This window comes from Hippopotamus amphibius, chromosome 6 (assembly GCF_030028045.1).
Source record: "Hippopotamus amphibius kiboko isolate mHipAmp2 chromosome 6, mHipAmp2.hap2, whole genome shotgun sequence".
Classification (NCBI taxonomy): domain Eukaryota; kingdom Metazoa; phylum Chordata; class Mammalia; order Artiodactyla; family Hippopotamidae; genus Hippopotamus; species Hippopotamus amphibius.
Genome location: NC_080191.1, coordinates 61288713 through 61315484, shown reverse-complemented (window position 1 = coordinate 61315484; position 26772 = coordinate 61288713). Strand labels below are relative to the sequence as shown.

At 38.3% G+C, this 26772-nt stretch overlaps 1 protein-coding gene across 1 annotated transcript; it reads left to right on the top strand.

Annotated features, from left to right (window-relative positions):
* The first annotated feature begins 523 nt into the window (after window positions 1-523).
* RSPH3 (radial spoke head 3) lies at window positions 524-19679 on the top strand. Its single transcript, XM_057739517.1, is given in 12 exon segments — window positions 524-593; window positions 596-681; window positions 683-801; window positions 803-902; window positions 904-1358; window positions 6642-6729; window positions 11817-11958; window positions 13499-13644; window positions 14661-14864; window positions 16381-16543; window positions 18706-18792; window positions 19187-19679. Coding segments are annotated over 12 exon segments (1974 nt in total). The 3' UTR covers window positions 19501-19679.
* The last annotated feature ends 7093 nt before the right edge of the window (window positions 19680-26772 follow it).

Below are 26772 nucleotides of genomic sequence, written 5' to 3'. Positions count from 1 at the left end.
TCAAAGCACAGGTGGGATCTAGATCTTAATAGAATGGCTTAGCATTTACCAGACAGAGTTCTGCGTATTTTACACTTACTCTTTTAATCCTCATGACAAACTCAAGAGATAAATTCTATTACCCCCATTTTGCAAATTAGCAAGACGAAGCACAAAAACATTACCTTGCCAGAGGTTATGGGGCTAGAACATTTCAGAACCTGGATTTAAATCACGCAGTACTTAAACGGAACTGAAAAATACAAACGCAAATGCAAATAACCGATCCCTCAGGAATACATAAACTTCACTTACACAAACCAGTATGTTTACATTGCCAATACTAAAACCAATCCGTTTGCGTTTCTAAGGGCAGACCTACCCCATGATGCTTCATTCTTCAGGGCATAGGGGGCCTAAAAGACTCAAGAAAGCGCCCACCCTGTCCCAAAATGAGATGTCTGTGGGGCGGCCCTTCACGCTCTGTGGGCCAGTCGGTCCCCTGAAGGACTGGCAACAGAGACGTAAGCCGAGCAGGCGGAAAATGCAGACCAGCTGCGGAGGGCGGCGGCAGGCGGCCCCTGGGGCGGGAGAGGTGACGGCGCTGGGAGACACCAGGAAGCCCTGGCCCGGCCCTGGCACGTAACAGAGCTAGGAGCCCGGGTGCCAGGCGCGTGCGATCGTAGGTGGACGGCGCCCGAGGAGAGGCGCGGAGGCAGTGGCGGGAGAAACAGCTGAGGACGGTCCCCAAGAAACGAGGCCTGCGACAACGGGGCCAACACAGGCCCCGCAAACCCACACCCAAAAGTGGGGCCGGGAACCGCCGTCCACCGTCCTACCCCAGCCTCCGCGGGGGCCAGCATGCCGCCCTCCTTCACGCGCAGGAACCTCTGCAAGGGAGGAGCCGGTGGGCGGAGTCAAGAGCCGGAAGTGGCCCGGCGCACCGGCCTTCCCCCAACAGCCGCCAGCCGGAACTACCCTGAGGTCCCACCCCTCGACGGAACCCTGGGTTGCTGGGCAACCGGTGCGGGCGCCTTTGGCAGGCTCTGTGCGGCGCGGAGTAAGCAGAGTGTAGCTCCCACCTCGTGCCCTGGCAACCTCCCGTCCCGCCCGCCTCCCTTCTTGCCGCCACTCCTTGCGTCGCGGAATCCCTGCCCTTGGCACTACCTGCACCTCTGCGGCTCCCGCGACACTTTAGTGCCCACCTGCTTCGAAGCCAAGCTTCACCGAAACCGAAGCGGTCCGACCCCGCTCGTGGCCTCCAGGACGTTGAAGGACTGCGCCTCCCCGGCCATGGCCACCTACACCTACACCTATACCAGCCGGCCCCGGGCCCTGCCCTGCCAGCGCCGCCGTTACCGGGATGACCTGATGCAGCCGTGAGTGAGCAAACCGGCCCCTGTGTGGTGTCCACCCGCCCCCCCATCGCGGGGCCGCGGGATCCTGGTCCCGTCACCCTAGCAAAACCTGCCTATGCGGCTTTCCCTTCCCTACACTCTGCCAAATATAAAATTTCCTCCCTAAAGAACTCTCCCGTGGTGTGGAGGACTGAAGCAAGAAAGGGTATTAATTCATTTTTACTGATAGTGATGCTGGCTTGATTGATAACATGTGGACGGAACCGACTTATTTCACTAAGTTTGAGTCAGCTGATGTTTATTGTTGGCAGACTGTGTGCCAAGCAAGCACCTTCTAGGGGCATTTACGGACATTTTCTTACGTAGTGCCCAGTGCTGTGAACTTGGTTTTGTAACTCCATTATGCAGATGAAGAAACTGAGGTAAAAAGGTGTCACACACAATAGCGTGTCCAAAATGGGAGCCAAGTAAAGCTGTTTCCACAGCAGTCTTCGGACAGGAATCAGGTTCTCCTTCCATGCTGGACCCCAAATTGTACTTTTACATTCATCAGTACTTGCAGATATTCAAATATCCATATTTGGAGAGGACATTAAATGTTACGGTTCTCTTAAGTTCTTTCCGTGACTCTCAGACTTTGAAATCAGCAGAACTTTCCAAGAATGCAGGCTCCCTGCAAGCAGAAACCTTTGTGACTTTGGTTCACTTAGGACCGTGCCTGACACATAGTTAACACTCAGCACAAATTGTTGAATTAATGACTGTACGTGAGCAGTGTAGCTCTTGATGCTTATTTCAAACTGAGTCTAATTTCATAATTATCTTATTCTGACACTAAAGACCTTTTTTGTATAAGAAATGTCTACTACTTTAAGAAAACCAAAATAGGAAAATTTAAATTATTTATATTATAAAAGGATTCAATTTTAGAAGGGACTCCTTTGAGAAATACTTCTTGGTGCCTTTAAGTGGTTGCTTACAAATCCTTCATATTAAATCACACCAACAGATGAAACAAGAATCAATGGTGGTTCATTAGGAACGATTTTTTTTTTTAATAGTTGATTGGTATATTGAAGTAATCTGTTGATTCCAGCCTTTGGAAGGAGTTCTTTTATATGTGTGTCTATTTGATTTTTCAGTGTAAAATGATTCTTACTGGTGATTTTCAATTTATAAAAGTAATATATGCTTGAGGAAGCAAATAAAAAATACAAAATAAGGGAGAATAAAGGCAAAGTTAATTATCTCCCACCGACCTTTGCTCCCAACTTCCCTGTTGTAACCAAATTTGTCTTATGTTACTTTTCCACACCTCCTTGCTTGTACACATATACAGGAGCATGTGCACATATGTGTAGAAGGTTTATTTCCAGTTGGCTCCCCCCCATTTTATAAGCTTTAATTCCTTTTTTCCCTAATTTCTTCATGTATACATGCACATGTTTCTAATTTTTTAATAAATGGACTCATATCATTCATGCCTGTGGGTATTCTTAGTACAACCTTATTCCCCAGCCACTTCCCTTGCAGACCTACTTTCCCTCTCCTGTTCCCAAACAATGTTAATGACTTTGAATGAATACTTTCGTATTTTACCCCAGGCTCACATGTTTATGTACACATGTATAAATATATACATACAGATACACATTCTCAACATCTTCCTTCTCTCACTTAATTCTTTGTGGAAATCCCTCCAATTATTTTTAATAGCAGCATGATATCCCCTGGTACCATATGTTATTAAAATTTTCCACTATTGGTAGATATTCAGTTCACTTTAAGTTTTTACCTCAAAGAAGGAGGTCAGTAAACACCCTTATGTACTGGCCTTTTTATTCCTAGGAGGCAGATTCCGAGGATGGGATTGTTAAGTCATGTGTTTTTTTACTACAGACAGATGGAACAAAATATCTTTCCTCCAGGAGTATTTAAACATATCCTTTTCCCCACATCCTCACCAGCAATAGGTGTTATGGATTTTTTTCTTTTTGTCTTTATCATCCAAACAAAACCAAAATTTATCCTCATTATCACTTTTAATTAGCACTAGGAGACTTTAAGTAAGCATTATGTTTGGATTTTTCCATTCTAAAAGATCACTGGGGGCTTCCTAGGTGGCGCAGTGGTTAAGAGTCCGCCTGCCAATGCAGGGGACATGGGTTCGATCCCTGCTCCAGGAAGGTCCCACATGCTGCAGAGCAACTAAGCCCGTGTGCCACAACTATTTAGAAAAAAAAGAGAAAAAAACAATAAAATTAAAAAATAATAATAAATGAAAATAAATAAATAAAAGATCACTGGCTACAATAGATAGAAATGTTGGAGAGAAATGTTCCAGTTACAAGACTAAGAGACTTCTGCAATAGTCCCGATAAATGATAGTGGTGGCAGTGAGCAGTGGACTGATGCCAGAAAGATTTGGGGGATAGAATTAATAGGTGGTTATAGAAAATGGGGAAGAAGGAAGAGTCATGAATGACTCCTAGGCTTCTAGATTAAGCCAATTGGGTGGTTGGTAGTACCATTTAATGAGATAGAGAACATTACAGAAGTAATGTTGGAGTGGGAAAATGATAATTAGTTCAATTTTGAGGTTGCCTTTGAGACATCTGAGTGAGTTGTCATCAGGCATGTCAACTGGATGTATAGCCTGGCGCTCAGAGGAGAGTTCTGAGCTAAAGTTAGGATACAGTTGGGAGTTTTAGATACGTGGATAGTAAGTGAAGCCTCGAGAATGGTTGAGGTCAACTCAGGACAAGAGCAGGATGAATCATGAGGAAATTCTCCAGTGTGGGGAGCTAGCAAATACCTGGCTGAGAAAGAGGAGTCAGAGAAAAAGCAGAAGAGCATTGAGAATAATACGGTGGTATCAGCGAGGCCTGGGATGGAGGGTGTTTCAGTGGGGGAGGGCCAGCTGAGCCCAACACTACCCAGAGGTCAAGTAAGATGAGCAGTGAGGCATGTCTGGGTTTTAAGTAATATGATGTCAGGCTGTCCAGTAGTGGTTTCAATATGTGATAAGTAAGCAACTCACTCCCCCTCCAGAATCATTTCTGATAGAGTACTGTAATTGGTATAGGTTGATATTTGGTTTCATAGCCACAAATGGGATATCGTTTAGAGAATTTTGAATGAAAGCATCAACTGTGTATTTTTCACTATTGATCATTCTGATCTCTGAAATTAAAATTTTATTAGTATTTAAAACAATATCATTTTAAAATGTCTTTGAGGTTAAAGAACAATAAGAAATTTGACTTATTTTTTAAGCCTGATTCTATTAATGTAACTTTTCAATTCTTGAATCAAGTTTTTTTTTAGTCCTTTAGAGCAAGCCCCTTTTCAGCTGGGCTCTTTCATGTTTTTTAAGTAGTCTAACAGGTTTACAGCCTAAAGCCAGCTCCGCCTCTCACTAGCTAGGTAACCTTGGGCAGAGTCCTTTCTGGGTCTACTTCCTCTTCAGTGGAATGGTAACCATCCTTCCCAACTTGAAGCTTATTGTGAGCGTTAAATGAAATAATATTTCAGACCAAGGGACACATATAGACTGAGATATTATTTCATTTAATGCTCACAATAAGCTTCAAGTTGGGAAGGATGGTTACCATTCCACTGAAGAGGAAGTAGACCCAGAAAGGACTCTGCCCAAGGTTACCTAGCTAGTGAGAGGCGGAGCTGGCTTTAGGCTGTAAACCTGTTAGACTACTTAAAAAACATGAAAGAGCCCAGCTGAAAAGGGGCTTGCTCTAAAGGACTAAAAAAAAAACTTGATTCAAGAATTGAAAAGTTACATTAATAGAATCAGGCTTAAAAAATTACAATAGCCAGGACATGGAAGCAACCGAAATGCCCATCAACAAATGAATGGATACAGAAGATGTGGCATATATATACAATGGAATATTATTCAGCTATAAAAAGGGATGAGATGGAACTATATGTAATGAGGTGGATAGAACTACAATCTGTCATACAGAGTGAAGTAAGTCAGAAAGAGAAGGACAAATATTGTATGCTAACTCACATATACGGAATCTAAAAATGGTACTGATGAACTCAGTGACAAGAACAAGGATGCAGATACAGAGAATGGACTGGAGAACTCGGGGTATGGTAGGGGGCAGGGGCTGAAGGGGAAACTGAGACGAAGCGAGAGAGTAGCACAGACATATATATACTACCAACTGTAAAATAGTCAGTGGGAAGTTGTTGTATAACAAAGGGAGTCCAACTCGAGGATGGAAGATGCCTTAGAGGACTGGGGCGGGGAGGGTGGGGGGGACTCGAGGGGGGGGAGTCAAGGAAGGGAGGGAATACGGGGATATGTGTATAAAAACAGATGATTGAACCTGGTGTACCCCCAAAAAAATAATTTAAAAAAAAATGAAATAATATCTACCAAGGGCCTGGCTTTATAATAAGCATTCCATGAATGGCAGCTGTTTGTCTCCGTATTTTCTGGACTGTGCTAAAGAAATCTGTTTTCTTAAAATGTTTTCATCTTAGTCTAAATTCTATTAAAAATACATTGACTTCAGACAAAGACAAGTATCATATGACATCACTTATATGTGGAATCTAAAAAAGTGATACAGTTGAACTCATTTACAAAACAGAAGTAGGCTCACAGACATAGATAACAAACTATGGTTACCAAAGGGGAAGGGTGGGGAGGAATAAATTGGGAATTTGGGTTTAACAGATACAACTACATATTAAAAGAGATAAACAACAAGGACCTACTGTATAGCACAGGGAATGACATTCAGTATCTGGTCGTAACTTATAATGGAAAAGAATCAGAAAAAAATTGTGTGTGTATATATATAAAATTGAATCACTTTGCTATACACCTGAAACTAACACAACATTGTAAATCAAATATACTTCAATTTTAAAAAATGAATTGATTTCGTAAATAGAGACAGATGTAGAGGACAAATGTATGGATACCAAGGGGGAATGGAGGGGGTAGGTGGGAAATGGAATCGGGAGATTGAGATTGACACATATACAGTATCGATACTATGTATAAAATAGATAACTAATGAGAACCTACTGTATATAGCACAGGGAACTCTACTTAATGCTCTGTGGTGACCTAAATGGGAAGGAAATCCAAAAAAGAGGGGATATATGTCTATGTATAGTAGCTGATTCATTTTGCTGCACAGTAGAAACTAACACAACATTGTAAAGCAACTATACCCTGATAAAAATTAATTTTAAAAAAATGAGTCGGCTTCATAGACACCAGTACTCTTTTGCAGACGTTATTTAGAATTTGCTTTTTTTCAGAGCTGAAGAGCCTATACGTTATGGAAACATAATGTATGACAGGAGGGTGATCCGAGGCAACACTTATGCACTACAGACAGGACTACTGGTAAGTGTAATTGGAATAGTTTTAGCACAGAGCCTTCCACACTACCTGTGGTGAAGGACCAGTCTTTGTTTCTTTCTTTTCCTTTCTGATCTGTTACAGACTAAACCATTTATGAAATACAATAAAGATGAATTGCTAGAAAAATAAGAGAGAAAAAAAAAGACATGCAAAATACAAGCCAAATAGTGGTTGCCAGGGGCTGGGGAATAGGGAGTTGTTATTTAATGGGTACAGAGTCTCAGTTTTACAAAGTGAAGAGTTCTGGAGATGGATGGCTGTGATGGTTGCACAATGTGAATGCAGTTAATGCCACTGAACTGTGCACTTAAAAATGGTTAACTTTGTTATATGTATTTTACCACAAAAGTATTTTAAAAATACAAGCCCCAGTTTTTTACTAGGTTAACAGAACTGTGGAAAACTGTTCTAAAAGTTTCCAAATGCTCATTCTCAATTTCTGTAATTAAATTGTTACAGACAAGTTCAAATAGCTTACAGACTGCCCGAGTCTGATGACCACACTTTGAGTAGTGTTGGTGTAATATATTTAGATTTGTTTAAATTATCTCATACTCCAATACTGTTATCATTATTTAATCAAAAAGTCTGAATTATGCTTCTTTTCTTTAGTTCACTCAACAAATACTTTTTGAGTTTTAAGTCCTGTGCTGGGTACCTACGATACAGAGATGAGTAAGATGTAGTATGGTATTAAGAATAATTTCTTGGCACAGAAATGAAATATACGAGGGTGAGTCAAAAATTATCCACCCTCCGATTATATTAAAACTTCTATAAATTCTACAGCCAGAGTGTGGATAAGTTTGGACTCACCCTCATAGTTACCTTAACCTGTAAAGACTATTTGACACATAAACGCCTAACACCACGTGGGACATATGGGATGTTAAACATTCTGAATCAGTATACATCAAAATCACCTAGAAAACTTAAAAATATATATGCTTTAGCCATACCATGGATCTACTGCATTAGAATCTCCAAAAGTTGGACACAGTAATATGTAGTATTAATAAACTTCCCTGGGCAGTTCTGGTACAGCCAGTTCAGAGACCAGCATTTAGAAACAGTAGCTCAAATATGTGATGTAGACATGTGTTTCAGCATTTTCTTGTGGCAATAGCAATGAATACTGGCAGACCTTGAACAAGAATAGAAAGGAGAATCACTGCTTTTTTAGTCCTTTTTAAAAAAATTACCATCGTGATGATTTGATTTTTTTTTTTTTTAATTCTTTAGTCAGTTCATCAACACCTTACCTTAAAAGTCTGTACTCAAACTTCCAGTTGCAGACAAGCAGGAATTCAATTCCTGTTCCAATTCCTTCCTGTTCCTCTTCTTACAACTAAAAACCCTGGACATAGCACAAACAAATAGTATAGGAAGACTCTGAGAGGTGGAAAGATGAAAGTGGACTGGCTAGGGACCTCTGGACTTGAACAATGTGGCAGTGGGTCCCTGGGTTTTCTTTTTGCCCCTCATGTATCCTAGAGTGCCAGAGATGTCTGCAGCCTGCAACCATGAACACCCTGGAACCTGGCACACCCTAAGAAAAGCCTGTTCCCTCTTTCCAAAGATAGAGGGTAACTTCGTGGAACAGAAACCTTTTTACCACAGTACCCCTCCTCCAGCAACACACCAATGGATAAACCACTCTGCCCCTCCATATGGCATCAGGGAGGCTAAGGTGGAGAGCTGGACCTTGATCTCCACATGACAGCAACAGTACGAATCAGTCTTCTGATTCGTCCATGGAGTTGGTGTCAACAAGGGCAAAGCACGAAGCTGAAGTGCCACCCTCACCCAGGGGCAGTGAGGTGGTAAGATATGGTATAAGTAGATCTCCTACTTTTTCTGGGGTGGCATCAGCAGAGCTTGGGGGAGCTGAATTTTCAACCCTACCTGGTAGCAACAAGGAGGAACAAGGTAGTATGAGGCAGCACTAGCCAGAACTCAGCTCCCCGACAGTCCAGCACTAGTGTTAGCAGAACATAGCAAGGAGCTGAACCATCACCACCTGTGAGGTGGTACAAGTTGGCCCCCTGCTTTCACTGCATGGTGTCCGTGGAACCCAGCAGGATGGTAAACTTCCATCTCCACTCACGCCTGTGCACTAAAGCAAAAGGGGTGACTCCCTAATAAAATGATTAAGACCCAGTGTTTCACAACATAATACCCAATATGTCCAGAATGCAATTTAAAAATTGCTCAATTGTACTGAGAACCAGGACAGTCACAACTTGAATGGGAAAAATCAATCAAGAGATGACAACACCAAGATGACTCAGGTGTAGGAATAACCTGAGAAAGCTTTTAAAGCAATAATCATAAAAACATTTCAATCAAAAATGAACAATTATGAACTTTCTTGAAACAGGTGGAAAAAATAGAAAATCTTTGCAAAGAAATAGACAATAAAAAAATGAACCAAATGGAAAATATAGAACTGAAAAATACAATAACCAAAATAAAAACCTCACAGATAGACTCATTGGAGATGACATAGGAAACAAGCAGTGAATGCAGAAACAAATCAGTGGAATTACCTGGTCTGAAGAAGGGGTGGCGAATAGACCCCTACCCCAAGAAAAACCTCAGAGATCTGAGGAGCAGTAACAAAGTATCTAAGTTCATGTTACCCAAGGCCCAGGAGAGGAGAAAAAGTATGAAATTGAAGAAATACTGGAAGAAATGGTACCTGAAAATTCCACATGTTTGACAAAAGGCATAAACCTATAAATTTTCACCCAGACACATCAAAATCAAACTTCTGAAAACAGAAAACAAAAAAATCTTGAAAGATTAGGGATATACAAATTAAAACCACAATTATGTAACTACACACCTGTTAGAAAAGCTAGAAATTTTAAAATAATAGTGCTTGTGAGAATATAAAGCAACTGGAACTCTGGTACATTGCAGATGGGAATGTAAAACAGTACATTGACCCTAGAAAATTGCTCAGTGGCTGCTTATAAAAACTAACAAGCACTTACGATTCAGGTCCACAACTGTACTCTTAAACATTTATCCCAGAGAAATGGGAACTTATGCTCACATATTAACCTGTACACAAATGAACATTCATAGCAGGTTTATTCGTAATAACCCAAAAAATGAAAAAACCCAAGTGTCTTTCGATAGGTAAGTGGTTAAACAAACCTGGTACATCCATGCAATCAAGTACTACTAACAAAAAGGAACAAACTATTGATACATATGACAACCAGGGTGCACCTCAAGGACATCCTGCTTAGTGAAAAAAGCCAATCTCAAAAGGTTACATTGGGAATGTTTCCTTGTGTATGACATTCTTAAAAAGACAAAACTCTAGAGATGGAAAACAGATTAGTGCTTGTCAGGGAACAGGGATGAAGGTGGGACTTGAAGAAATACAAAGGAGACTCCTTTGGGGTGATGAGATAGGTCTCTATTGTGGTAGTGGTTACACAAATCTATATATAGAACAATATACACAGATGCAAACAAATCAATGCATGTAAAAATTGTGAAAACTGAATAAGATCTGTTAATATTTTACATGTTAATTTCCTTATTTTGATATTGTTATAATTGTATAAAATGTCACCATTGAAAGAAGCTGGGTGAAGCATACACAGGATTATATGTGCTGTTTTTATAAATTTCTGTGAATTATTTCAAAATAAAACTTTAAAAAAGAGATTATAACTAGATCCTGAAACAGTTGTCAGGCAATGCATTTCTAAAATGAACTCGTTGCATTTTTGTTACTGTAAATATTTCAATGCTGGCATTTATAATTCTGTTCCATTAAAAAAATGGAAATAAGCGTGATACTTATAATAATGTAGAATATATACATTATACAAAGGAAAAAAGCCTCCATCGAATAATCCCAAAATGATATTAGTAATTGTATTAGAAAAATGAAACTGTAGGTGATATTTCTTTCTTTTTGGTAATGTGGTTATTTTATAATAAAAGGAAATGATAACTGCAGGGGAAGAGCTATTCTATGACAGATATTGTGTTAGACTTGTTATATTATCTGATTTGTTCCTTATAGTCTAAAACTTACATAGATGTTATTCCCATTGTATAGGTGAGAAAACTGAATATCTGAAAATGTGGGTTATTAGTCCAAGCTTTATTAACCCTAATAATTAATAAATTAAGGAGTTGGAATTTGAGCTTCAGAGCCAGTGCTCTTCTTTCCACTATATAATTCGAACATGGGAGAAAGTTTATGATAGGTAGCGTTACCTGAGGAAAACAAAATAAAATATATGGTATCATCACTTCAAAAACAACTATGCATTAAATAACAATAGCCATTGTATTAGGAAGATGGGATTATAGGTAATTTTCTTTTTTCTTTTTAAAAATCTACAATGATATTTCAATTAAAATATTTTTAGAAGTGTAATTTTAAATACTAAAATTTTTCATGCAAAGTAATTTTATATTTCTCCTTTTCTTTTCATATTTACCTTGAGACAAGACAAGTTAGCTTAGAGAAGGGCTACAAAATGAGTTATGAATACAAAATCAAGGACCTCCACATATTGCAGAACTACTGTGAATTATATTTTTAATCCCTTAGCTGTTGTTTTGTGCACTTGGACAAGCTTCCTTTGGACTGAGGATGTTTTCTTTCTGAGCTAATTGTATTTTTTAAGGAAATTCTGTCCATGAAATAAAAGTTTTTTAAAAATTAGAGTGCTTTTCAATTTCTTAACTACACATTAAAATGTATTGTGACTGAATGGTTGTATCAGTTCACTAGGCATCAGAGGAGTTCTTGGTAAAAATCCTTGAATGAGGAAAAAATTTATTAGATGGGATTCTGCACCCATTTTATTCCAGTTAACAGTCATACTTTGAAGTTACTTTATGTGTTTTGTCAGATACCTTTGTCCTTACCTGACAAAGTTCAAATAAATGTTTAATCATGAAGTCACTGATAACCAGGAAGTGTTCTGCAACAGATGCTTTTATACCATCCAGGAACCACTTTTGGAACAGCAGTCCTATACACTTTGAGAAATATTTTCTAAATTTTAGAAGCCTTTTCTGTCCCTCAGCCTGGGCAACCGGATCCTGCAGAGATTCAGAGACAGCAGCAGGCTAAGAGGAGGGCTCTTGCCAAAAAACGAGCCCAAGAACAGCTCAGACCACGAACGCCCGAACCTGTAGAAGGCAGAAAGCATGTGGATGTGCAGACAGGTATGTGGGCCTGCCATTGGTGTGGTGGCTCCTGGGTGTGCTTGATTTTCTAAGTCAGTTCATTTTATTTGGCTCTTAAATTATTTGTGTATCTATTATGCTACCCAGTACTTCTCCAGTCACACAGTAGGAGAAGTTCATTCATTACACAAACTCATAGACTGTATATTATTATTGTATTGGGTATGGCTGAAAGTATGAGATGGGATTTTTAAAAGAATTTAATGACCAAATTAAATTCTCAGCCTTTTCACATATTCTATTCTCAAACTGGAATTATTTCTTACTTTTCATAGCCCAACATGAATCACTGTTGGACTAACAGGAGAGGACAGCAATCTAGTTTTATTTCAGTGTTTTGTCTTTTGAGAGGAGTAAACCCATTGAGATCTGAGTCGCCCACCTCTCTCACCATGGCCTCTTCTGTCTCTCCTTTTGTTCTCCATCCACTTTGCATACTCCCCAGGGCCACACAGTCTCTCCTAGGCTAGTGCCAGGCTTTTCCTACTTGTCTGACTGTTGTCAGCTGTGGAGGCTTACCTGGACCTACAGGGTCTATCTGTGTTGTTGACAGAATCTTGATAGTCAAAACAATGCTTGGTGTTTTCCTTGGACCAGTATAACTACTCAAGATTCACCTTGCACCCTGCCAAGATGGTAAGTGGATTCATCAGAGATATTTCTGGATAATAAAAATGAAAGGAAGAGGACCATCCCGTGCTTTTTCCTTCCAAATCTAGAATGAGTATATGTCTGTGATTAGCCAATGTAGTTGTAATTCTGTGAGAGCTAAATTTTAGTGTTTATACCATCAGAATGTTAAGTGATGGAATAGCAGCCACTCTTTGTTGACTATTTCCTATATCTCAGAGACTATACCAGGTCCTTTACCTGTGTATCTCCCTTATTATTATGAAGACTCCATGTGACTGATAATTATGATCCCTTTTACAAATAAAGAAACTGAGGCCCCAAGAGGATGTAACTTGGCTAGTTTCTGTGTTTAGCATCTGACTCCAGTTCTCATATTCTTTGCATGATACCATACTGCCCTTGCCCCATATAAATTATTCCTAAGGTGAAATTTGTTTTCATGTATCTGTTTATAATATGTAGGATAGAGGGAACATCAGTTAACACAGTGACATGGTGCATAGTTTTTTTAAATATCCAGGAATTTTCAAACCTTTAAACGCTGACTATGTTAGGACTCAAATAAATGGACTGCTAACCTTCCATCCCATGTTATACTTTGTGTCTTGTATGCATCTGTGGTTTCATGCTCTTCTTTTGTTCTGTTTTCAAATACAAAGCTCAGTGCTTTCTCAACATTTAATAAATGTTCTAGCCGGACTGACTCTGTAGTCTTCCAAATATTATAAAAACGCTTAGTACACTATGTGAATTGAATCCCACATTTGAGCACTTTGATTCCAAGACACATTTTCTGATCCATTCAATTCTTTTTTGAAGGGGCTGTAGTTTCAAATACTTGAAATAGACCAGAATTTCAAACTCAATGTATATGGTGTTCTCTTAGAATTATACCTTGAAGAAATTGCTGACCGCATAATAGAAGTTGATATGGAATGCCAAACAGATGCATTTCTGGACAGACCACCAACACCACTCTTTATTCCTGCCAAAACTGGCAAAGATGTGGCCACCCAAATTCTAGAAGGAGAGGTATAGTACATTATTGGACTTCCCTCTATCTTCTTTATAAATAGTTAAAGTTAGGTTTAGTTAAAAGCTTAACATGAATACAAACCACAATCAGGAAGATTCTACTTACTGCATTTCTTTCCAAATTTATCTATAATAGTTTTATCCTGAGCTACCCAGAAATGTTTTTAAATACCATGATCTCATTTTCCCTCTTTGCTGAGCAGAAATAAAAATTTTTATAAATGTTTTTAGAATATTTACGTATTTAATTTTTGTGTGTTTGCATACTTGCTTAGTGTATCAATACAAGGTATATTTGTACCAAATAAGAAAAAATAATATCTCTGGTATAAAAAGTTCCACTGTTAGTTGCTTGAAGATTATATAACTTTTATGAAGATAATCTATGTTAGGAAAGAAATCCTAAAATAATTGCATTTTCATATCAGTGTGGAATGCATAAATAGGCCAGTTTATGAAACTGGAGAAGAGAAGGCCGTGCTTATGTGCATAATGACCTCAGTGAGATTTAAGACTCGAAGGACCTTGAAGTACTGTCATTGAAATTGGGAAATAAAACAAGTCTTCATAATCTACATAGAAGGGTATATTTGCCTCTAAAGCCTAGAGATGAATCACCAAAATATCCATGATTCTTGTTCCTTTGTTCTTCAAACTGTTATCAAAACAACCAGTAAAAATTGAGCGGAAAACACACAGAATAAGAAACACACGGATATTTCCCTTGGGTTTCAGCGTTTGATCTGAACATTGTTTTGTATCAAGGTTCATTCTGATGATTGCATAGGTCTTTTTATAACTTTGACTCAATCAGTTTTTGCTTGTAAACAGCCTGTGTGCCTTTCAGGCTATTTTGAGGAAGAGAAACCATAAATAAAGGGCCAGCACAGTGTCTGGCACACGGAAGACACTCAATAAGTAGTATCCTGTTATTGCTACTCTTCTGGATGTTTTTTCATGAGCCTTTGGTTCATGATTAAAATTTTAAATTTTCTTTGTTTTGTATGTTTAAGCTCTTTGACTTTGATCTTGAAGTTAAACCAATGTTAGAAGTTTTGGTGGGAAAGACCATTGAGCAGTCTCTTCTGGAGGTAATGGAAGAAGAGGAGTTGGCGAACCTGCGGGCCAGTCAATACGCATATGAAGAGTTACGCAACGTCGAGCTTGCTGAAGTGCAACGACTTGAAGAGCAAGAGAGACGACACCGAGAGGAAAAGGTATAGAATTTTAGTTTTCTCTCTTAGACAGACTTTGGTTAATTAATAGATTATGTTAAAAATCACATGTTGTATGAACAGAGCTAAGATCTTTGCAAACATGTTAGAAATGACCTGTAGTATTTGTTGCTCAGGTCTCTCCTATAGATCACAGATCTTTCATGGACTGAATGACATTTTTAAAATTCCAGGTTATATAAATGTACGTAAATAGAGTTCCCCAAAGTTCCTGAATGTAACAATTTAAATTGCATATGTTCCAATGAAAGGCATTCTTAAATATCAGGAGTCCTAGAGAAAGAAATAACGTTGATTTGCCCCAAGTCAGTGGCAGAAAAGGTGGCAGGAGAAAGTGGAGTATGTATGGGTAGGTGAGGGGTAAGAAGCAGAGGATCAGGATAGAATTCTGGATTTTTTCTCAGTGGCCAGCCCTGCTCCACACCTATAGAGATACACCTACTACTTGGGTCTTTATAGAATATTTCTCTAGATTATAGGTTTTTAGGACATTTAATAAGAAAAGTTTTAGAATTCAATGTTTTAAATATGCCAGAAACCTCTAGTTAGGAAGCACGAGGCTCAGTAATCTTTAAGAGTCTGTGTGGGTCTGCCAGTACCTGTCACCCTGTGTTAAACACTGGATGGATAAATGGGAAGGGAGCTCCCAAGCACCTGAAAGGGCCCAGAGAGTTTAGCTTAGTTGTTGGGACATTCTACTCAAGGCCTTTCAGTTCTCCTCCAAAGTGAGTAATTAACTGTGTAAAGAGCATGGAGTTAATGGTAAAGATTGTGCAAATGCATGATTATTCACAATAATGAAGTGAACACTGACAAAATTAGTTTTGTTGAAATAATTGGTGATGCCTATCAAAAAATAGTTAAATTTGTTTATTGTTAGGAAATATATTATAAAAAATGAAGACTACAAATCATCTAGATTTATATTTGCTTCAACTTTGAAAATAGACTTAATTAGAAAATACATTAATGTTCCCACTTCTGCATAGGAGTAGAGAATAGTTCATTAGCTTCACAGATTTCATGTGATGAACAAGAAGCAGCAACAACAAAAAGAGGTTTTAGAATTTTCTGAACTTTATGAATTTAAAGAATCATTACAAATGAGATAATTTATTGGCCCAAGGTTTTTAATCGAAGGTGTCTAAGCAACTATAATTTTCATATCAGCAATACTTTATAATACTAATTAAAAATACATGTAACTATTATTATTCTTTGATAACAGCCATACAGTCAAACATGTATATCTTGCAATTATTTTACTTGAAAATAGATCAGGAAACAAATTTTACCTTAAGCTTCATCTCCTCTGAATTCAGTACCTACCTAGTTGTTGAAATTCATTACAATCTTGATGAAAACCGTGAACAGACAGCTCGCTCTGTTCATTTCTGGATACAAATGTAAGTCCACATTCTTCCACTCACTAGAGTCAGTACCGGGGGAAGATGCAATAGCTGAATAACCGCCGGTGGTGGTGTTCTCCTCTGGGCAGGAACGGCGTAAGCAGCAGCAGTGGCAGGCGGTTCACAAGCATAACGAGACTGCCCAGAAGATCGCCGCCCGGGCGTTTGCACAGCGTTACCTGGCCGACCTTCTCCCTTCTGTTTTCGACAGCCTCAGGGATGGTGGCTACTTTTATGATCCTGTTGAAAGAGGTCTGTGGAGTTTTTTGTTAGATGAACTGTTACAATAAGCATCCTCTAGTGGCTTGAATTTATCTCATGCCCATTTTTATTTTGAATTGGAATCTTTCTATTTCTGAAACAGATTTTAAAATCCATTATAGTTGCTTTAAGAAAGAGCTGTTACTAGTAAGAGGTGTATTATAAAGATCTCGATTTCAGGATGTTTATTTTCATTGAGAAACAACATTGGATAGTGGAAAGAAATATGGACTTGATGTCAAAGATTTGAGCTTGAATCCCAGTTTTATCATTAACTAGCTTTATGACCAGTTTCCTCATGTGTGACGTGAGGATTATTTAGGAGCTAAATGTCATAATGTAAATAAAACTTAAACACGGATTTTTTTCACTAACTGCGTACTGCAGTACAGTACGGCTCGTGGTTGGTAGAATCTGCAGATACAGAACTGCAGATACAGAGGCCTGCCTGTAAAGTTATACGTGGATTTTTGACTGCATAGGCGGTCAGCACCCCCAACCGCCATGTCATTCAAGGGTCAACTGTAAATATATATGTGTAAGTAGTTGTTGCTAAGTTTTTCTCAGTGGACTTCTGATCCCAATCAAAATCTCTTTGGGGGCAGCTAGTGAGGTTATTTAATGAGGTGTTTGTACTATCCCAGGCACTGTATTAAGTGTAGATTAAAAAAAAAACAAAAAATCCTGATCTCGGCCTTTATAGAACCCATACCTGTTAGCCATCTCAGCATCCCCTCAGCGCCATTCTCCTTAGCTAGTCTGGCCAAATAAAGGGTAAGAGTTGCCACTTTCTCACGGCTGCCCTCCTTCCTCAGGTTCAAAAGCACTTACATCCACAGTGCTTCGTACACAGGTCCTATTTCAAATGGCTAATACTGTTTGAGGGGAGATATTAGTAATGTTAATTTTTACCAATTACACACTCAATTCAAAACATAAAGGTCAGATTACAGACAAATATTATTAGTTTACATTTCTATTGAACTTTCCAATTTTTGTAGTGTGTTTCATACATGATACCATTTGGCCCTCCCAGAAACCCTGTGAGGTGGATACGGCAGATTAATCCCCATTTTTCAGAAGTAGAAACTGAAGCTCAGGGAAGTTAAATTGCTCTCGGACACTCAGATGGGGAGGTGCATAGGCCTGGGACTGACCGGGACTCTGACTCCAGGTCCAGTGCTCTTTCCATGCTGCCAGCTTCCCAGGGTCCAGCTAGGCCTCTTGCTGTTAGTTACAGAGGCCACAGCCTTTTTTCACTCATGGAAAAAGCTGAAAAAGTCAGTTATGGATCATTTAAAAGCTTGCAAAGGAGATTCATCTCTCAGAATTATTTATAGTGGTGAGTTTATATATTCTATCACACTCTATTGTCACCCATTGAAAAATAACAATTAGATGCCTGCCCCCCAAAAGAACCTTTTTTTTTTTTCCTGGTTGTGCCACGCAGCATATGAGATCATAGTTCCTTGACCAGGGGTCAAACTCATGTTCCCTGCAGTGGACTGCCAGGGAAGTCCCCAAAAAAGCCATTTTTAAATATTAAAATGTATATTGTAATGGACCATATTTTTTAAAGGCTTACACCATAGAGCAGATTTCCAGTTCAGTTTGAACAAATTTACCACTAATGACAACACCTAGTTTCTGACCCATTTCTACATGACCTTCTTCTCAGATGCCCTTTGACCCTTATCCTCTGAATCTTGATCAGCTTCTGTCAGGCCCCGGGCTTCAGCTGGGCCTCAGGTGGGGGAGTGCCAGCCTTGCTCAGTTCTGGATTTGCGTTGCATTTGGATTGGAGTTCTGCTCCCAGTTCCATACCCCCTTCTCCCTGCACCTCCCCCTGCCCCATGCCTCCTTGATTCATCTCACGTTGTGCCTGTAAAGTCAGTTCTAAAGGCTTTGACTCAAAGGAAGTCCTCATAGTTTTGAAAATATCAATACAGTTTCTACTTCAATAGAAAGGAAGTGGACCAGAACGTATATAGAGAATATGATACAGCAAAAGTGATTCTGTATGAGTCTATTGGACATTTTATAATAAGAAAACAATGTTGGTGTATCTGTAACATTAGGGGGAAAGCACAGATTCTTCCAATCTATAATGATTCATAAAAGTCACTTAATGAAATTAACTTTTTAAATTGCAGATATTGAGATAGGATTCCTTCCATGGCTAATGAATGAAGTTGACAAAACCATGGAGTACAGTATGGTGGGAAGAACAGTGCTTGACAGTAAGTTCTTTTATTTTATTGAAAAGTCATCTCTGAAATTTTTCAGTAGAAAGAATATGTAGAAGAAAGATGTTAATTTTACAGTTTTGGTTCTTAAATTTTCAGTATATCAATTGTATTAACAAAGGTACATATTTTTACCCTCAATATTATTTTTGGTTCTTTTATAAGTGATCAAAATTAGTATCTTCTGTCATTACTTTATAAATTATATTCCATAGAATTCATATTTAGTGCATTAAGTGGCAGAGAAGGTAAGTATACTGACTTTATATAAAAAGTCATGATACAGGGAAGGGATGACGGCTGGTGAATGTTTTATACTCAAATATGTCAGCACTATAACTACTAAAATACAAAAAAATCAGTGATTTCTGTACATATAACTTTTCAGTGTTGATTCGTGAGGTGGTTGAGAAGAGACTGAGTCTGTATGAGCGTAAGGAGGACAAGCACTCCTCTGTGAAACCTGAGGACAGGCTTGGTGGTCCTGGAGGAGTGAGAGAGCCACTGGCAGGTTATGAACTCCCGGACTACGGTGCCTCACGGGCCCGGTGGCCACTTCCAGACAGAGACTCCCTGCAGAGAGCACCATATGATGCAAGGTATATGGAGAGACTGTCATCCCAAGAAAGGAAGCTTATGGAAGAGGAGGATGAGCAGATAGAAATGAGGAAGTCCTTCGGGAGGGAAGAACTGTTGCAGTAGAGGGGAGCTTCAGAGCCACGGAGCCGGTCAGCAGCCAGTCAGCGTTGTGAGCAGTCAGGTAACGGTGCGTGAGTCCCCTCAGGTTATGAAATTAGGGCGTGTTCAGTCAGCATATCCTCTGTCTAATGGACTGGGCAGATCAAATGTGCTGAAATAATAAAACTAATTTTTAAACTGAAGCTTTATTTAATAGCGGACTATTTAGAAGCTATAACTCTAATGAGAATTATGTCTAATTACACGTTTCCCATTACCAGTATATGTAACTAATGAATGTATTTTTCTTAGTCCTTCTGTCACCACTATGTAACTAATATATTTTTCCTTAGTATTCCCATTGCAACTATATAATATATTTTTCCTTAGTTTTGTGGTTAAATTCTTTTTTTAGTAAGTATGGTATTTAACAGATATCAGTGCTGTCAGCCATCAAGCTTTTTTTCTCTGTAGAAAGACTATTTAACTTACAGTAAGCAAGAATCCCTAAATGTTGAGTTACTGAAAGCTATAGTGCTCTCTCCTTGCAAAGACTGTTTAATTTTACTTGTATAAAATTAAACAGTTACTCCTTCCACCTTCAATATTCAACCAAAGCTCAGGGGATTCTGTGAATTAGTAACATGCTGTCATCTGTTTTTTCACATTCCTGCTATTAAAAATTTTCAGGCCGTGCCAATAAAGCTAAAAGGACCACTGTTATCCATCAGGTGTGTACCATTCAGGCCTTTTTCAAGATATTTCTATAGATACAGATTTGAATACCTGGAAATATATGGGTTGTATTATTTGCATTTTTTTTTACCTAGCAGTATATCTTAGACCTTTCAATGTTAGTACATATAAATCTCTTTTTTAAATATGGTAAGATATTACCTAGTATGACTGTTACCATTTGACTCTTTAATCTGAACTTGTTTGGTGAATTTACCTACGCTATTGAAAATCACAGATATTTTATCTCTAAAGTTATATTAATCTTTAGTCACTGAAGTTTTCTGAGGCTTTAGGTAGAGATAGCCTGTTTTTCTCGGAATATTTATAAATATTCAAGCTGCTGTGATTTGAAATAGCTTGCAGTGATTAACACGTTTACCTTAGTTTCTTTTTAAATTAGGTATTAAAAATGTATAAGAACATCTTTCTCCATTTGTAAAAAGAATTGCACTGTGTACCTCTATAGCATTTTTCATGATTCTCAAACTAATTTCCCACATATTATATCACTACATCATTTTGACCTCAGAGCAACCCTTCTGAGGTATATGTGACAATATTTTTATTTTCATTTTCAATCAGTCATTGGTTTGTTCAGCCAGCAAACATTAACTGAGTGCCTGCTGCGTGCTGAGCAACATGAGGAGGCTGCAGATGCAGCCTAGCAGTGGAGCTGAATGAAGCAGGGGTAAGATGAGGGAACCACAGCTCAGGGGTTTTAAGTAATTTACCATAAGTGACAAGCTTAGTAAGTAATAGGATGAAAGCTGGAACCCAAATCTCCTTCCTTCCTTCCTCCCTCCCTTCCTTCCTTCCTAATCTACTGTACTTTCTTCTAAACAACCTTGAACCTTTATGAGGTACAAAGAATGACTTTAAATAAATTATTGCGTTAACATTCTAAAAATTGGAATCACTCCTTTATTCATTGCTGGGTTAGTTCCATCATGTTAAACAGTCTTTATGATCATCCTAAAATTTACAAGATACTAATTTTGGTAATAAGACCAGGAAATTTTGTTTAATTGGGGTTGTTGTGGATCACTATTATTATGGGTTAAATTACCCACAATTTTAAGAATGCTTTCAAAATGGATTGGAGGTTGATGATCTTCTACAGTTCTAATCCTCTTTTACAGTAATCCAGTCCATTAAGTACTTTGCAGATGCTTTGCTCAGCATCCAGTTCTGAGCTTTATAATTCCATAAATTAATTCAATTTATTAAATATACCTAAAATCTGTAGACCCCACACTGAAGTTGGTTAAGCTTAACTGCCAGCCTGTTCCATCCTAGAGAGAAACAAAAATAATTGAGAGTTAGGGCACTGTCCTGTGAAGAAACATAGAGAAGCCGGTTATGTATTATCTGTAGAAAAAAAATATTGAATGGAAACTTTAAATTGTCTGTGCTCACATTTGCTAATACTCTTCTTGTGAGTTCTATTCCTTTCTATTTTCAACTAACACTAAGCTAATAGAAGCTAAATAGTAATAAGATGGATAATATGTAATAAATTTATAGATTGTCTTCCTTGACATAAATTCCCATATCACTGAAATAGATCAGAAAGGGAGAAATAATTTTCTCCAGCGTAGGCATCATGGTGTTTAAGCCATTCTGACTTGTGTTGTGCTGAGGAAAATCGGCATGACCGAGAAGTTGTTCAGAGCAGCACAGGACTGTGACTGAAAGCAGACACCAGAGCCAGACTACCTGGTTTTGAGTTCACCACACGTAAGGGGTTCGCCTCTTTAGTTAGGAAAAAGAACTGGTTTATCAGGCTGAGGTTTATTTTGAAAACATGTAGGAGAGGAGAGGTCTTGCAGAAGGAAAAAGTATTTGGAGATGATAATTCCTTTAAAACTCATAATGGGTATGGGAGGAGTGGCATTTTGCATATCATATCAGAATGTTACGGTACCATAACCATCAGAATGTTAATGGTACTCATTTCTTCTAAAAAACTTTCATTTTCTTGTCATGTTAAAACGTATTAACCACATCAGCTAAATTTTTTATCTATAATTTTAGTTTTCATGTTTTATTTACTATGCAAAATTTGATACATTCTACTTTTCTGTTTTGTTTGTGGGTGAATCACAGAAAGTTTTATTATGTATTCTATAGCTCAGTAGCCATAGCCACTTACCTCAATGTATTTAGTATAAAGGCATTCTGAAGAGGCCCAAATATGGGTTTAATTTCTCCATAGACCAATTAGCTCCTAGTGTTTTTTAGCGATAGCTCCTACGTCTAACCAGAACCAACCTTCTCCAAGTTTGTTCACAGAGACTCAAGGAAATATGTTACAGATCAGGTGTCACTATCATGAAAAACTACTGTTAATGGTATTGGATTGATGTATATAATTCTCCCTTTGAATTAGAGCATATTAACCTTTTTGTTTTAGTGCTTTCAACTTAAAAATCAAAATTTAATAAATTGATAGTTTAGGTGATGTTTTTCTGTTTTTCATAAACCATGAAAATAGCATAAATGAAATACATGAGTTAAAAGATACAGTAATGGTGTTGTAGGTTTCCTTATAAATAAAATTAATCAAGATATTGAAGTTTCAAATTTCAGTATAAAAATATAACATTTAAAGAATTTTAAATTCTTTTTGAAAATAGAATTTGAAACATTAATACATTTTTATCATTATGTGCATTTATAATTTTTGTAAATTATACATTTTTATTTTTGATGATTGTGTATGGTCTTCTAACATTTTGGATTATATTGATATCTGTTTTTACCACTAGGTGTCAGTAAGTCCATCAAGTAAAGTTAGCTTGCCTCCAGCTTCATACATAATTTAGTGACCATAAAGAGACCTTGGTGATAAAGAGTTCAAAAATATATTGTACTCCTTGGAGACTCTAAACTCACACTGAATATCTTATCTTGCCCTAAAGTCATCTGCCAGCTCTGTAGCGAACTCCACCCTTATCTCAGACCCTTAACATGGTAGTGTTAGAATGGACTTTAGCTGTCATATACTCCAGTCTTCTATCCAATACAGTGTCCTTAACAGGTGTCACTTAGTCTTTGTTTAATCACTAAGGATAGGGCTTTCCCTTTATGAGCTGCGCTCCCCAGGCTCAAGCTGTGGTAAATACTTAGTCAGTTACATTGTTGGACAGTTCTCATTATTAGAAATTTCTTTTCTAATATCTAATCCCATTATAACCTGTGCTCTTTGATTTATAACCTATAACCAATTGGCATGATTATGGTGGAGGGAGACGGAATAATTTTATTACCATATCAGCTCTATGCAATACTCCAATAGTTTTTTCTTTTTTTCCAAGTTTTTCTTTCTTCAATGAAGTACCACCGCTCTTCCCAATCATTCCTTACATGGCATAGTTTTAGAACTACTCAGTCTCCATCCTGGTTACTGTTACCATGAAATTCCTATTCAGTCAAAGTCATCTTAAAACATGTTTCCCAGAGTTAGGTATACTACTAGAGGTGTAATCTGACTCAGCAAGGAGTATTGTGGGGCTGTTATCTCCCATGATAGACATCACCAACTCACTTCCTCTAAATTCAGATTATCTGGAAACCTCATTTTTAGAGCGTAAGAGAATGAAAGCCAAAGTGACTCTGAGCAGTCACAATGTCACAGTCCACACATTTTGCCATGGACCATCCAAAGCTATTCTAACATTGCTACCCAATTTGGCTGTTTATTAACCACAGCATATTAGAAGTAGCATATTGACAAGGAGAGAGGGACTGCTTTGGGAAGACCATGGGCTAACATATATAAGAAAAAAAAAAGGTAGAACAAAAGCAGGAAAAAATAGATAGCTCAAAACACACAGCAGTCTGGAGCCAAAATTGAATATTCTTTATCAGGTCTTGAATACATGATTACATTACAGCACAGTACAGAAATTAATGTTTATAGAAGAAGCACTTATAGAATAGTGGAGTAAGGACTTCCAAAAATCAGCTCCTCCATAAAAGTAATGAGAACACCGGCAAAAATTGTCAAAAAATAACATTTTCAAAACTCTGGAAATTAACCAAAGGCTTGCAACAATGAATAGCATTTATTCAAGAAAAATAGCTGAATCACAGAAGAGTAAGCTTTGTGGCATTTTAACTTGCCCTATTCCCATCTCATTCTTCCCAGCTCCCCAGCAGCCTTGAAAACCAACAGACTCAAAACCATGGTAACTGAGAAAACCAGCAGCCTATCAGCCACTAGAGGGAACAGAACATGCTCAAAGCTCTCCAGAAAAGCCACATCCCCAGAAAACTGTCAGTATTTGACCTGTCGGTCTGCTCCCTTGGTAAGTCCTTTTACAGGGCTTATCTTTATTTGACCTGACTCAGAGCTTGCTCAGTGAGGAAAGTCCGAACACCAGGGCATTTGTTTTATATATATATATATATATATATATATCAGCAGTAATTATCTAACATCATAGCTTCCTGAGGTGGAAATGCCAGTTGGAGCAAAGAGGAAGCTGGCCAAAAACCTTCAATAGGAAACCTGAGGAATGAGATGTCCATAAAAAGAGTTTGAAAAACTTCAGCACATTCCTGGGAATCTATATGTATAGCATGCTTTGTAGGGCTGTTTGCCTGCCCCGGAAAGACCTGGGAAGGCTCTCATCTCTCACCTCTGGCCTACCTTGAGGATCTACACAAGCAGGAGTTACAAGCTAAGTCAGGGTGGTAAACTGCTAAAATATTGAGGGCATGTCTCGACACACATAGAGCCCCTCAGCAAAGGGTGTAAGACATACTGGTTCAGGGCATTTAAGAAATCTCTTTAATCATTAGCTGACCACTAAGCTAACTGAGCAACTTCAGTGGCAGCACAGAGAATACAGACTTTACAGAATTTGTTCAGGAAGGCCATTAAACAGACAAACACCAACAAAAAACCCAGATTGAAGGGGTAGAGCTAGAATCTGATGTCCAGAGTCACCACATTTCTTTCAAATGTTCAAATTTCAACCAAAAAAATACAAGACATGCAGAAAATAAGAAAGTATGGCCCTTGCAGAAGAAGAAAAAAAAAAAAAAAACAGTCAATAGGAACTGTCCCTGAGAAGGTCCACATTTTAAACCTACTTGACAAAGACATTAATCAGCAATTATAAATAAGTCCAAAGAACCAAAGGAAACCTTGTCTAAAAAATTAAAGTATGAGAATGATTCTCACTGAAGATTGACTATCAAGAGATAGAAATCACAAAAAGGAACCAAATAGAAATTCTAGTGTTGAAAAGTACAATAACTGAAATGAAAAACTAACCAGAGTACCTCAGATGTGAACTGTTAGAAGAAAGAAGCCATGAAGTTGAAGTTAAATCAATTGAGGTTATCTACTCTGAGGAACAGAAAGAAAAATGACTGAAGAAAAATAAATAGAGCCTCAAAGACATGTGGGACACTGTGAGAACACTGACAGACACATAGTAGGGATCCCAGAAGGAGAGGAGAGAGAGAAAGGGGCAGAAAGAACCTTTGAAGAAACCACGGCTGAAAACATCCTCAATTTGATGGGAAAAAAATGTTAATATTTACATCTAAGAGACTTAGTAAACTCCATGTGTGATAAACTCAAGGAGATCCACAACTACACATATCATAGTCCAACTGCCAAGGGACAGAGACAAAGACAATTCTGAGACCGTACTGGGGAGGGGGAAATTCCACCCCACCCTCCCACCGCATCCACCCATCCTGAATTCTTTTCGCTGGTCTAGTAATTAAATTGCCACAAGACAGATTAACAGGGAAAAAAAATCAATTGAATTTGTATGCCCAGAGGTCTCTAGAAATGGGACCCCCCCAAAGTCACCAAAGCAGATTGTTTAAATGTCATTTTTAAACAAAGAAACAATTATTTGTGAGTGTTAACAAAACAGAGGGGTTTGTGCTTGGAGTAGCAAAGAAAGGAAGTAACAAAGTTTGATTATACAGCTTTCTTAGCCTTGAACTCCCTAACCCTGTTATTAAGGATGCTTTCTATCCTCCTGGTATAGGGAGGAGACCCTTTTCAATGGGAGATTTATTTCCCACTTTTAAGGGGTAAGGAGTGGGAGGTATGGAGGGGTTTTTTATATCATTTTTTTCACTGACTGTTTCTCAAGTAACTTTAATTCAAAATGATCAGTATGTCACTGAGGCACATTTGGGGACAGCATGAGACAGAAATAACTCATCATATACAAGGACTCCTCAATATTAACAGCTTATTTTTATTCAGACACCATAGAGGTCAGAAGGCAGTGGAGTGATATACTCAAAAGTGCCAAAAGAGAAAGGCTGCCATTCAAGAATCTTATATCCAACAAAACTCTTCTTAAAAATGAAGGAGGGGTACTACAAAATAAGCAAGGGTAGGTCTGTCATGCAAACATCTTCCAGCTTTAATTACTAAATGGCTGGAATGATGGCCAGCCCCTCACATTTATCATAAGAAATATTAAAATTCTTTGCTAACATATTTTCTGTGCCAGTGCTTTGAACAATAAGAAGAAAGGGAAGAGGATCAAGATGGCGGAGTAGGAGGACATGCACTCA